Source organism: Tachyglossus aculeatus, chromosome X1 (assembly GCF_015852505.1).
Source record: "Tachyglossus aculeatus isolate mTacAcu1 chromosome X1, mTacAcu1.pri, whole genome shotgun sequence".
NCBI classification, from domain to species: Eukaryota; Metazoa; Chordata; class Mammalia; order Monotremata; family Tachyglossidae; genus Tachyglossus; species Tachyglossus aculeatus.
The window spans coordinates 30,880,830-30,895,478 of record NC_052101.1 but is presented as its reverse complement, the minus strand read 5'-3'; the positions used below and the strand labels follow the sequence as shown (position 1 = coordinate 30,895,478).

Genomic DNA, 14,649 nt, shown 5'->3' with positions numbered 1-14,649 from the left:
ATTTCCATTTCAATTTTCTCCAAGAGTCTACTCTATTTTAAAATATTTCTCAAGGAAGGGATTCCATAAGTTTGCTTCACTATTTAACATCTCTTATAAAAAGGAGCTTCTTAACTAACTCTCCGCTCTTCACAGTGCAGTTGGTGCTTATAGAAATGAGTCTACTCTCATTGGTAATGGACTTGTGGCCTCCATGCTTGGGGCGGTCATCCTTTCTGGATCCAGGGTGCATAGTGGCAAACTGGGAAAAAGTGAAGTGGGGCAGCTTCTGTGGGTAGCATCACATGGATACTAGGAATGCTCAGTTAAGGCAGGGGCATCTCCTCTTCAGTGGCTGCTCCAACCTTCAACTACCCCCCAACCCTACCAACTTCCACATGGCCAGCCTGCCTCATCTCCCTCCCCTCCTTAACAATCAGTCTTCCTGTCTCCACAGCATTGCTGGGAAGGGAGTTAGGATGCAGAACTGAATGGCTCCAAGATTAAAGTGGGGAGTGAAGTTTCCGATTGTGTCGCCATCTCCCTGGGACCCTAACTGGAGTTTTCAAAGGGATGGCTGCCATCTAGGCCTGCCTCCTTCTAATTCCAAGTGGAGCATACCACTTGTATTTCCAGGGGAGGATACAAGATGAAGACCCACATTTACATTGTCAGCCCACCCTCCTGACTTCCAGCTAAAAAGACTAGCTCCCTTTGCCCAGTATAAATCATATATAATCACCCAACTAGTTAAATGTGTCAGAATGTAGGTCAGATGAGGTCAACCCCAACTTCCTCTTTGATTGATTGGAATTTCTTTGCCCTTTAGTCACAAGGAGTTTCTTGTGGATAAGTACTGAATAAACTATTGCATGAGTGAAGTGAACTGATTTTATCTCCTGCAGGTCCAGTACTTCTGGTTAACCATGTGTTTAATTTAGGAAGGGACTCACTCAGGTGTCCCCTGACAATAACAACGGGATCCATGTTTCTATGGCTACTTCCTCAGGTTCCTGTTGTAACTTCACTAAGGCTCCCAGAGAGATTCATTCCGGTTTTCCCAACATTTTCCAAAATTGTTTTCCAGCCCAGGCAACGCCCAAGTCATCTTGCAAGGGGCTTGGTGACAGAGCAGCATCCTTGTTCATTGACTTTGGAAGAATCACTGCATACCCAGGCAAACTTCCAAAATTCTCCTTGGCCGAAGCCTCTGTAAACAATCACAGCAGATTTGGGTATTTCCTGTCCCAGTGTTCCTCGTTATAAGGATGTAGATGGGTGAGGGCAAGTTTTGTCCTTTCTCATCAGCCTCCTGTGTCTGTGAGTCCCTTGGCTGTGCCATGTACCATTTCCAAAGAATGACCTGGAATGCTCAAGTTTAACCCCTTCCATTGAACAAAGAGAGAGAGGGCAGGGAACGTCCTGTTACATCACTTCCTCAGTCCTCCAGGGAAAGACCGTTCCCGCCAAATTGTTTTCTAAAGCTTTGACCAATCAAGTTTTCAAAGCCTCAGGGGATAATCAATCAATCAATCAATCGTATTTATTGAGCGCTTACTATGTGCAGAGCACTGTACTAAGCGCTTGGGAAGTACAAATTGGCATCACATAGAGACAGTCCCTACCCAACAGTGGGCTCACAGTCCAAAAGGGGGAGACAGAGAACAGAACCAAACATACCAACAAAATAAAATAAGTAGGATAGAAATGTACAAGTAAAATAAATAAATAAATAAATAAATAGAGTAATAAATATGTACAACCATACATACATATATACAGGTGCTGTGGGGAAGGGAAGGAGGTAAGACGGGGGGATGGAGAGGGGGACGAGGGGAGAGGAAAGAAGGGGCTCAGTCTGGGAAGGCCTCCTGGAGGAGGTGAGCTCTCAGCAGGGCCTTGAAGGGAGGAAGAGAGCTAGCTTGGCGGATGGGCAGAGGGAGGGCATTCCAGGCCCGGGGGATGACGTGGGCCGGGGGTCGATGGCGGGACAGGCGAGAGCGAGGTACAGTGAGGAGATTAGTGGTGGAGGAGCGGAGGGTGCGGGCTGGGCAGTAGAAGGAGAGAAGGGAGGTGAGGTAGGAGGGGGCGAGGTGATGGAGAGCCTTGAAGCCCAGAGTGAGGAGTTTCTGCTTGATGCGCAGATTGATCGGTAGCCATTGGAGGTTTTTGAGGAGGGGAGTAATATGTCCAGAGCGTTTCTGGACAAAGATAATCCGGGCAGCAGCATGAAGTATGGATTGAAGTGGAGAGAGACACGAGGATGGGAGATCAGAGAGAAGGCTAGTGCAGTAGTCCAGACGGGATAGGATGAGATAGGGGATAAGGCATCCACCACTTCCCTTGGAATTCTCTGAACTTCGTGGCCACTGGAATTGAAAATCTCCCAGAATGGCTAGACGACTTGGTTCAGTGAAAGAGAGAAGGGAGGATCTGGGAAGAGATTCAGATTTTGAGGAGGCACTGGGTTAGTCCTTCTGCCAGGGATTGAGGAAGTGAGCCAAAAGTAAAGTGGAGGTGAGGATGTCCCTGGAAAATCAAACTACTATGTCCAGTGAGCTGCAGAGGCAAAATCCTTGCTTGCATTTGATCAAGCAGCTAGTATGCGATTCTCCACACAGTGATCATCTGCCAAGGAAATTACAGCAAAGAGGGCGGTGAATAGAGTTTGATCATAATTCCCAGCCAGGCCAGAAGCATTTTCGCAAAGTGTCATGGTAGTTAGCATTGAAATACTGAAACAGCATGGTCTGGTGGAAAGAGCGTGGGCCTTAATTCTAATCCCATCTCTGACACTTGCCTGCTGTGTAGCATTGAGCAAGAGATTTAACTTCTCTGTGCCTCAATTTTCTCATCTGTTCTCCCTCCTACTTAAACTGTGAGTCCCCTGTGTCTGACTAGATTATCTTGTATTTATCCTAATGCTTTACAGTGCTTGGCACACAGTAGGTGCTTGACAAATACCACAGTTATGATCTTTATTATTATCATTATAATAAATTCATTACCACTATCCTTCTTTGGTTCGAGAGGTTGGAGTCTTTGAGAACTACAAAAAAAAAAAAATGCAGATGGAAAATCATGTGTGCAGGAGAAAAGAGAGCAAGAGATGGCAGCAGAAACCACCTGCTAACCTGTGCCTGCCAAGCCCTAGAGCAGGCAGGAGACAGTGATGGGGAACGAAGCCCTTTTTGCTGCAGAGAAAACCACTGACCTCACTGTTGACTTTGGCGATGCCCGCCTCCTTGGCCCCACCAGCAAGGTTATTGAGAGTAAAACTGGAAAACAGACACACGGTTTCATTGGCTATGGAAAGCTGGTTTTTTTTCTTTGTTTTCAAAAAGCACCATTCTTCTCAAAATTTACACTACAGTAACCCCTTGTAAAGAACTCATTGAAGTTTCCCTAAACATGTGCTTTGAATTCAGCCCTTTGATGATTTGGCAATTTAACCTTAGCCAAGATACTGCACCCCGACTGAAGAAAAGAATGCGCTGCTGGAATGGAATCTCTGTGCTCATCAAAAAGTGACATGTCATAATCTGGAGAGAAAAGGAATTGTGTCCCAGGTGGAATTGAAATCTTCCCTGTCTGGGTGCTCTGAACTGTGGCCATTTGCTACTTGGGAAATCACTTTTTACAAACAAGCTTTCTGTCCCCTGAAGGTGTTACTTTCCAAAGGGAAAGGATTTCGCTCCCTGTTCAATCAATCAATGGTTTTTATTGAACACTTACTATGTGCAGAGCACTATACTAGGCACTTGGGAGAGTACGATATAACAGAGTTGGTAGACATGTTCCCTGCCCACAAGGAGCCTACATTCTAGAGGGCAATGAAGTGGAATGAAGACGCCACATGGCCCAGTAGAGCATTGTTATATTGTACTCTCCTAAGCACTTAATACAGTGCTCTGCACACAGTAAGCACCCAATAAATTCAATTCAATAAATATTCTCAGCCCCACCACTTGTTGACTGTGTGACCTCGGGGAAGTCACTTAACTTTTCTGTGCCTCAGTTTCTCCATCTGTAAAATGGGGATTAAATGCCTGTTCTGCTTCCCCCTTACACTCTGAGTTCCGTGTGGGATAGGTACCATGTCAGACATGGTTAGCTTATATCTACCCCAGTGATTGGTACAGTGTGTGGCACTTAGTAAGTGCTTAATAAATACCACAATTATTAATGAAGAGGACACGGCTGAATCCCTTTGAAGCCCAACCCAAGCCTCTTGGAAGGAACATTTCCTCCCTGTGGCCCATGCCCCACTTTCAGATTGCCCAAAATGACAGATCTTCAGTAATTAACAATAGTATTATTAATAGTATTAATAGTATGTTTTAAGCTCATTTAGCAGGCAACACTCTACTAAGCACTGGGAAAGATTCATAGGTGAGGAATTAGCACTTAGTCCAGTGGTCTGCACACAGTAAGCACTCAATAAATACAATTCGAAAAATGAATTAGACACAGTTAGTTGCTGGACTCTCAAGGGGCTGGCCGGCAAACTTCTCAATAACGGTTTTTCTTCAGAAAATGCCGAGAAATTGCAGCTAGTTAGGTTGCTGACACCACAGCTTGGACACATTTGGAAAATTATCCCTTTGAAGTGTGCCAGAAGTCTAGTTCAGGTCCACGACAGGTTAGAGGATGATGATATTCAGAGTCCTCTGTAATTCAGCTTATTGTGTGGGTGGAGAGATAAAACCCTGGGGAAGTTAGGAGCGAGTCAGAATAAACCTGGGACAACATTGGGACAGCCCCTCCACACAACATTTCCACCAATCAATCATATTTATTGATTTGAGCACTTTTTGCAGAGCACTGTACTAAGCGCTTGGGAAAGTACAATATTCCAGAGTTAGTACACATGTTCCCTGACCACAAGGAGCTATTTGTATTTGTGTTAATCCCCAGAGCTCAGTCTTCTTGCATCAATGCTCTCATGCCTTCATCAATCTGCCAAACTGCATCCCTCCCCACCTTCAAAGCCCTGGCTAATTACCTACCACCCTGGTTATGCCACCCCACAACCCCCTGAAGGCTCCAATTCAGTTGCTACCTATTTATCTGTTTGAATATTTACTCTAATTTTTACACTTATATTTGTGCTTCTTTCATCTATATTAGCAATTTTGTGGCTATTTTCATTCCCCTTTTAGATTTTAAGCTCCTCAAGGGCAAGGACCATATATTTTAACTCTATTGTACTTTTTCCAAACATCTGGTTACACAGCAGACAAATGGTAGAGTCAGGACCAGAACTCAGACCTCTAGACAAACAGTCCTATGCTCTTTCATCTAGGCCCTACAGTTCCTTCATCTAGTTTTGAAGCCTCTTGTCATGATATCATACTATTTTCTTTTGGATGAAGGAACCACTGTAATAATGCATTTCACTAGGCCATGCTGGCTCCCCGCTGTTTCTTCATAGGTAGGTCATTTGAAAGGTTACAGCAGTGTAAAAAGGGGTGGCTTTACCTGGAGAGGAGAGGAAGGAGCCCAAGCCCTACCAGAAACACACTGCTGCATTAGAATGGTCATATTGTTATTTTGGCTGAACGTTCCCAATTTTTCTTCCCCTCAATGACTGTTGTCAGTTCTTTCTCTTTTCAACTGTGAGCCCTTCAGGAATCTTGTCTAAATTCACATGCTTGTACTTTTTCCCCAGGCTAAGAACAGTCATCAGGAGCATTTATTGAGTGCTTTGTACCCATTACACTCTCAGGGAACACACAGAAGTGTTGTCCTGGAAAAGCTTACACTTTAACAGATATAGATTGCCAGGAATAGAAAAAGTAAGAGAATAAATGTAAGTAATAAACTGAGTTGAATTAGTAAATCAGTGTACTAAATAAGGAAACAAGAAATTGAGGTGTTCTGAGGTGGCTGATTAGATTCCCAATTAAATTCCTAACAAGTAAATTATTTATTTATATTAATCTCTGTCTCCCCCTATAGTCTGTAAATTCGTTGTGAGTGGGGAATGTGTCTATTATGTTTTTATATTGTACTCTCCCAAGCACTTAGTACAGTGTTCTGCACACAGTAAGTGCTCAATAAATACGATTGAATGAGTGAATGAATAAATACCATTGATGATGACGATGAGTATAAGGCTTGCTTATCATCTGAAGCCAGCCCTGAAAATTATCTTTCCTTCCACTGAAGACTAGAAAGTGCCCATGGACCTAAACTCAAGTGCGGGGACATCTAAGATTGAACAAGAGAAATGGGCTCCAACTGCAGCAGAAGAGTTTGGTTTGACAAAATGAAGAACTTCTGAATTGTCAAAATGCTTGTGGAACTAAGCTCTAAGCTCTTGGAAAGTAGAATTCATCAATAAAGAAAGACAATCCCAGCATATTGAGGGCTCACTGTGTGCAGAGCACTGTACTAAGTGCTTGGGAGAGTAATAATAGTAATAATAATTATAATAATAATGGTACTTGTTAAGTGCTAGAACAGTGCCTGGCACATAATAAGGACTTAGCAAATGCCACAATTATTAGCATTATTATTATTACAAGTTAATCAGTTTGGACACAGTCCCTGTCCTTCATGGGGCTCACAGTATTAATCCCCTCTTTACAGATGAGATAACTGAGAAGTGAAGTGACTTGCCCAAGTTCACACAGCAGACATGTGGCGAAGCTGGGATTAGAACCCAGATCCTCCTGATTCCCAGGTCTGTGCTCTATTCACTAAGCCACTTGCTTAGTTGGTAGACATGTTCCCTGCCCGCAATAAGCCCCAGGGGTATGCAGCCACCCCAGAACTTCCAAAATTAGTGGTCACTTGGGCCCTTCTCAAAGATGGCCAGCATGTGGCTTATCTCAAAAATAGTCATATCACTGCCCTATCCAAATGTGGATACTGAAAGTTTTCTCTCCAAGATGGCCACACCTCCCTTCTAAAAGATGGTGTCAGGATTGCGGTGATCTATTAGCGGGGCATAAGTCAGGGTCTCAGAGCCAAGCTCCTGGGGTGCTCAGTAGATGAGTGGGTGCAGGACTGGAGGCAGTGCAGTGGCAGAGATGGAGAAATGGTAGACTTCAATAGGAACCCCAGTACCTCATCATGCTTGTGCAAAAAGCTGCAGGTGATGGCATCATTCAAACAAGGGGGTTGGTTGGCCCTTTCGGTCCCCACTCAAGGAGGTGAAATGCCTGAAGCCAGCCCTGAGGACTTGGCACCATACTCAGTACATAATTTTTTTCTTCAGTGGGATAGATCATTCCAGTTCCTTTAACCCTCCCCAACAGGCCTCATTTTCTATAATACTCTACTAAAATGGAGTTTTTATTTTGGGGAGGAGGCGGTGGGCAAAGAAGAAGGAGGGAGATTTCCTTCTGTTGAATTCTTTGACATATCTTTGCCAAGTTGTTTTTAGAGATCTTGAAGGAAAAATTCTCCAAGTAGCCATGATCTTCTCTGGCAATTACAGAGATAAATTTTCTTGCTTTCGCCCTTGTCTGCTTTCTGATAGCGAGGAACCAATAATTGTGAAATCCAGCCAGAGAAATGATACAGCATTGTATCAGTTAAAGAGAATTCAATTTTTCCCTTTATGCCCAGGGATAAGTGATTGTGCTGGGGACTAGTTGCTTTGCCAAACCAGGAGTTTTGATTTGTAGAAACCTTCCTCAAAGTTCCTTTGCCCTCATTTCAGGGTTTTCTATGTTGTTCAGCCCTTACCATCAAGTGCGCCTGAACTTTGCCCTCATCATCCTAGGCTCATTGTCCAGCGAGCAGCTGAAAGGTAAGCCCTCTCCTCCCTTCTCCTCTCCCCCACCCGCCCCAGTGCAGCCTGAGAATCACTAAGGATTAAAAACCCTAAATTGTGTCATAGTGGAAAGCAAAGCTTCTGAGGTTCGATGGGTTCACCCTGGATTTGCCTCCTCTCTGTTTCTCTTTTAGTAGATTCCTCAGTAGTGGAAGAGAAAGACAGAGTAAGGAAGAGGGAAAAGGAGAGAACTTCAAGGCGGCTATTATGTGGGGCCAATGTTTTAATTAAAAAGGATGGGGTCCAACGGTTTTAGCTGCTGGGATTGCTGGGAGCTCGTTAGCTAAAGCCGCATTGCCCTCTAGTGCTGCAACATGTCCACACTGCTCTCCTTCCCTGATGTCACTGGCAGGCAGAGTAAGCAAGGCGGCCACTTCATTGAAAACTGCCGAGCGGCTTGCAAACGGTCCTTGGAGAAGCGTGTCACTACAGCCCGGCAGAAGCTCTCCTCCCTGCAGAGCCCCAGAGACTGGGGGCTAGAGAACCACCGGATCCCGCCTCCCTTAGGCTCCAAGGAGCCGCTGCATTACCGGGGACGGGCTCCACCAGAGAAATAAACCAACTTTGGGCTGCCTTCTGTCTCCTCTTTTCCTCAACAGGCTTCAGAGGATTTCCTCCCCGCATGCCTGCTTACTCCTCTGCCCTGGGAGATGAGGCTTCTCCAGAGGAGTGTTCTCTTCCGGGCAGCGAAGACTTGGGTCCAGAGAAGAAACTTTAATGAACGTTGAGGTCCTCTGCGCACCGCCTGGGGAGCCGGTTTCCCCTTGCTATGGAGGGTAATTTTTAAGATGAATCCCCACCCGGATGAGACCCTCAACCTATCGATACCCGCTTCCCTGGAAGACGCCGCCCTGGGCAATGACAGCCTGGTTGGCTCGAACCGGACAATCAGCAATTCCAGCTTGCCGGCTCTGGATGTCACCAGGGCCATCTCCGTGGGGATCGTGCTCGGCGCCTTCATCCTCTTTGCCATCGTGGGGAACATCCTGGTGATCCTCTCCGTCGCCTGCAACCGGCACCTGCGGACGCCCACCAACTACTTCATCGTCAACCTGGCCATCGCGGACCTGCTGCTGAGCTTCACCGTCCTGCCCTTCTCGGCCGCGCTCGAGGTGCTGGGCTACTGGGTCCTGGGGAGGGTCTTCTGTGACATCTGGGCGGCCGTGGACGTGCTCTGCTGCACAGCGTCCATCCTGAGCCTGTGTGCCATCTCCATAGACAGGTACATCGGCGTGCGCTACTCCCTCCAGTACCCAACCCTGGTCACGAGGCGTAAAGCCATCCTTGCCCTGCTGAGCGTCTGGGGGTTGTCCATGGTCATCTCCATCGGGCCCCTGCTTGGGTGGAAGGAGCCCGCTCCCAATGATGAGAAGGAGTGCGGTGTCACCGAAGAACCCTTCTATGCCCTGTTTTCATCCTTGGGCTCCTTTTACATTCCACTGATCGTCATCCTGGTGATGTACTGCCGGGTCTATGTGGTCGCCAAAAAGACCACCAAGAACTTGGAGGCGGGGGTGATGAAGGAGATGTCCGACTCCAAGGAGCTGACGTTAAGAATCCACTACAGAAACATACACGAGGACACCTTCAGCAGCACCAAGCCCAAGGGGCACCATCCCAGGAACTCCATTTCGGTCAAACTTTTCAAGTTCTCCCGGGAAAAGAAGGCGGCCAAGACCCTGGGCATCGTGGTCGGTATGTTTATCTTGTGCTGGCTGCCCTTCTTCATAGCTCTGCCACTTGGTAAGTTGGGAGCCGGGACTTGCTGGTGGAAAGAGATTTCAGTGTCTGATTATTGCCATTTTCAGCAAGGTGGTTGAGACCGTGGGATGTGAACGTGCTTATGTATGTGTGTATGTGTATGTGCGTGGTGGTTGTGCTGGTGTCTGTGTCTGTGGGTGAGGGTTGGATCCTGGCTAATTTTATTCACGTTGCCAACATTTTGCATGTTCTGCAGCTTGCTCAGAACTAGCTCAGAAATTAAACATTCGACATCCTCGCCATGGGGTTTCTGAAATATGATCACAGAGAAAATCTCCCTCGACACATTATAAGAAAGACCATTTGGCATTCTTCACTTAGAAATTTTAAAGCTCCAACAAATATATGCTCTAGCTCGTCTCAGAAATAGATTAAGCCATCTCAGGCATTATTTAATAAATTCCAGTTACACGGTTGGTCTGCTAAAACAGTGGTACTAATACAGTCCATAAAACAGTTATCGCACTGGTGGTGAGTTAGCTTAAGAAGCTCAAAACCATTTCTTGGACCGAATTAAAACTCTCAGTTAAAATATTTCTAAAGTGACTTTCACCAAACAGTCCTCCCGCTCAGAGCCGTTCGAAGGCAACTTTCCCTCCCCTTAGCTTGTCAGTTCTCTTCCTCGAGCTTAGTTGTAGTGTTGCTGCTCTTGTTTCACTGCCAGTTCTCAAAACATTTTATAGTTGTTCCCGTCAATTCAGTCCAATCCCAGCCCCTCAAAGGAGCTAAATGGGAGAAACATGAAAGGGACAGATGGCAACTTACTCTTTCTGGGGTCCTGAGATTATTAAACAGAAATATGCCTAGCTCCTGTGTCTTGTGGAACATCATATCATTAGCTACAATTTTGCCCTTCCCCCACCACCCGGCCCAACACTCCCCTCCCAACCCCTTGTCTTTTATTTTAAGTGCTTACTACGTGCGAAGCACTATTCTAAGTACTGGGGGGGATACAAGGTGATTAGGTTTCCCACGTGGGTCTCACAGTCTTAATCCCCATTTTACAGATAAGGTAACTGAGGCACAGAGAAGTTAAGTGACTTGCCAAAGTCACAAAGCAGACATGTGGCGGAGCCGGGACTAGAACCCATGCCCTCTTACTCCCAAGCCTGTACTCTTCCCACTGAACCACGCTGCTTCTCATTTCGTCTTCCTGCTGCAATTCAAATTATAGTGTTGGGTCTTCGAATTGGTAGTGACCTAATAAAAAATAATTAGGTGGATTCTGTCTTCAGTTAAGATTTCCTTTTGCCTTGCTACTTGTAAAGGAATGGAACCAAAAGCATTATTAATACGAAGCATTCAGAGATTCATACAGGGAAAGAACATGGAGTGAGCAAAGGAGTTAACAGAGAGCAGCCAGGAAAACTTTGACACGTTGTATTAATGGCATCTGAAATCCTGACGGCCTCTTTTAAGGACCTTTTAATCCTTTCAATGTTCAGTGGTATAAGGAAAACCGTCCCCGAGGTAGAAGGAGGGGTTTACTTTACTAGATATAATGTGCATGTTCCCTGAGCAGGTGGAATAGAAATGAACAATGCCTTGCATTTCTATAACGCAATTCTTCTGAAAATTCATAGGGCTTTCACATTTAGTTTCTAACTTATCCTCACAACATCTCTATGAGATAAGAAGGACTAGGAACTATTTTCCCCTTTTAACAGATGTAAAATTTGAGAGCCAGAAATGTTAACTTTTTGCCCACAGTGGCAAAAACCAGGACCCAGATCTTTTGAATCCCACTGCACAGTTCTTTCCACTGCATCACTCTACCTGAAAAAAACGGGTTTACTTAGTCCTGGGAACAGGAAACTGAAAACTTTTATGAAAAATGACACTTGGGGTTCGGTCTTTCTAGAACTTATACAGATTCTGATCAGGTATCAGGAGACCAGGATTTTAGTCCCAACAACCCTGGGCAAGTCACTCAATCTCTCTGTGCCTCTTTCCTCATTTATAAAACTCTTAGGCTGGGAGACCCATATGGTACAGAAACTGTGTCTGCTCTGATTATTTTATCTACGCCAATGCTTCATGCACTGTTCAGTGCATAGTAAGTACTTAATAAATGCTAGTAGTATTATCATTATTATTACTGTTGTTGTTATCATCCTGGTCCATCCTAGCCCAGTCCAAACTCAGTCCAGCATCCATTTCTCTCCTTACTTTATTGCTGTCTGCCTCAAAAAGAGAGATGCCTGTTCCTACTCATTTGCTAGCTCCTTTATTTTCAGTCAGTTAGCGAAACAATGGTGGAGTTCAGCATCTTTCTGTCCATGAAGTCACACAAAGTTCCTGTCTTGAGGCTGATGAAATATTAATGACTTTTAATTTGTGTTACTTGTAATTTTAACATTAAAAGTTACTTGTATTTTTTAAAGCCTCTTTAGATCTCTTTAGGCTGATGTCAAATTTTGTTGAAACTAGTGTCAAAGATGGCTCTTGAGGGAGAAAGAAATTAAGCGATTAACCACTCTTTTACTTGGCTGAGGTGTTAAGGATTGTTACCATAGCTGCCAGAAATTGAGTCTAACATTTATATTAGAAGTTAGGTTTGATAAATATAGGGGTGTGACTGTATATATTATGAGAGAAGCAGTTATGCCTGGTGGAAAAAAGCCAGGGCTGGGAGTCAGTGGAGCTAGGTTCTAATCCCAGCTCTGTCACTTGCCTGCTGTGTGACCTTGAGCGAATCACTTAACTTCTCTGGATCTCATTTCCTCAACTATAAAATGGGGATTCATTACCTCTTCTCACTTCTATTCAGATTGTAAACTGTATGGGATAAGGGACTGCGTCCAATCTGATAATCTTGTATTATTATTAATTTTATTAATAATAATTATTATTATTATCCCCAGTTCTCTTGGGAACACAAAGCCCTGAGGTTAAGCCAGAGCATCAGGAGCTGGGAAAGCCTTGGATAAAACAGGAAGAGGTTGCAGGTGAAATCAGATCAAAAACAATGAGGCAGCTTGGGAAAGTCTGCCCACCACTGTAGTGGAACACCCTGAAATGCTAAAAAGGGGAAAAGAGAATTAAAATTGGCAGGCTGCTCCCTGCTGCAAAGCAACTTCCTTCTCCTTCTTCACTCTCCACACTATTTGTTCACTCTTTTATCTTCCCTTTCCCCTTTCTCTCTCCTTTCATCCTCCCCCTGTCTCTTTTACCCCTCTTTCTGACATCCCCCTCTTTTCCTCTCCTCTCCCTCCATCCCTAGGTCCATGCTTCTCCCAAGGATCTGCCATCCTGGCTTCTTAGGGACTTGCTTACCCACACTAACAGCCAGATGACTGGGGCTCACTCTCATCATTATGCCTTCTGATTATGTGTGTATTTTCCCTGACTCTCCCCTCCCTTTTTACCTGAAAATTTGGCCAAGAATGGTCCTTGATATAAGAACTTACCTTGGTTGGCATTAGAGAGATCATTTTTTGACCTTAGAAGTTGGTTTTATCCCTGCTTCATCTCTGCCTGAGTCAGAACTAGACACTGAATATTAATCTCTTTGTAATTAGTGTATTCTAAAAGCAAAGTTTTATGAAGGTCAGACTGGGATGGATAAATAGATCATAAAACACCATGGAAATATTTACCCCTCTGAAAATCTCTTCCAAGAGCTAAGAAGATGGAAGCTACTTCCAGATAGAAACAGCATGCCACTAGGTAGTACATAGATTTCCAAAGGAAGTGATGGGGATGAAACCTCCTTGGAGTATGTAAGGAGAGCATGCTACTCAGCAAGAATGCTTAAAGACCAATTTTTTTCCTTGCCTGTTCTTCATCTTAATGAGGAAGTCGCCTTGACTATGGATGCGGGCTCTTGTGCTTTCCTTGTGTCCTCCCAAATGGCAGATGTAAGACTCTGTCCTAACCACAAAGCCTGGACTTCCTCTCTTCACCCCACTTTTGTGATAGAGTCTGATGGGGGAGGAGAGCAGTAAGCAAAGGACCAGAACTCTAACCCAAAAAGATCTTGCTGTTCTGCCCATATCCTCAGAGCACAGAAGCAGGGATTGGAAGGACAAGTGATAATTGGACTATAATAGAGTGGAATTCAGACAACATCAGATGTAAGCAAGTTTTCAGGGTAGAATCAGCTGCTCTGAATCTCAATCGTGGACCCAGGCATCACCACTAGTGTGAAACCTTGATCCGTACGAAGCAGCAGCTCTGCTACTAAATGATATGCACTGCAGTAAGGAAAATTAACTACTAACCAGCCTGCCAACTTGTAGATGAATCTAGTGAGTCGTTTAGAAACTACTGGATTCTTGCCTGGCTTAAAATAATTATTTCCCTTTTTAAATGGTGAAAGGCACCAGGAAACTCCTCTCTGTCCCCCATCAAAAAGACAGAAAAAAATATAAAAATACAAAATAAACCAACCCTGGAGTTTGGGGTTCAAAATCCTTCCCTGATAATTTTCCAGCATTCCCTTTCAAATGGATTTGCTATATTTCCACATTTCTCTGGATGAAATATTCAAGCTGATGAGAACCATGCACCCTCTGCCTGGACACTTCATTGATGAGATATTGAAACTTACAGGGCCATAAGGAAAAAAAGTATTTGAGGACGTTTTGTCAGCAGGAGGGGAAGCTATATGTAGTGTGGAACCCTCCACACTGGTCAGATTCCTGCCTTTCCCCCTTCAATCCCATCTTGTAATACTTACCAACATAAGATGGCTTCAGAAATCCAGAATACTGTACATTCTTTGACTGTATGTTCACATTCCTTTTCTCAAATACAAGAAACTTCTTTATTTCAAAATGCTATTCTTATCCCTGTCCCCACCAAAAGACCCAGAGAGAAATTTAAGTACCTTCATTTAAGGTAGAGGGATAGGAGGAAACTTTTTTTAGGACTCTTCATTTATGCCTTATACATTCCAAAAGATTGCCTGTGCTACTCTTTTAAACACACCAAGTGGAAACTAGTTCTGGACCCTGCACACAGATAGGAATTGGAACTCACTAAATGTTCACCACCTGGCTGAAAGTGTTAGCGTCCCTGTTCATAGTTTTTTTACTACATAACTTCAGCAAATACCTTAACCTTGGAATAGAGAGTTAGAGGCTAGAAGTGGTTGGTCAGAAGGTGATCCCTGTGAACAT

At 44.5% G+C, this 14,649-nt stretch overlaps 1 protein-coding gene across 3 annotated transcripts in view; it reads left to right on the top strand.

The window, feature by feature from the left end:
* Positions 1-14,649, top strand: part of ADRA1B (adrenoceptor alpha 1B) — a 68,274-nt gene that overhangs the window by 27,570 nt on the left and 26,055 nt on the right. For all 3 annotated transcript variants that reach the window (XM_038740749.1, XM_038740748.1, XM_038740747.1), the window contains 2 exons: positions 7,652-7,741; positions 8,365-9,508. In XM_038740749.1, the coding sequence (XP_038596677.1) occupies positions 8,554-9,508 (955 nt within the window). In that variant the 5' untranslated portion in view covers positions 7,652-7,741; positions 8,365-8,553. The remainder of the gene's footprint in view (positions 1-7,651; positions 7,742-8,364; positions 9,509-14,649) is intronic.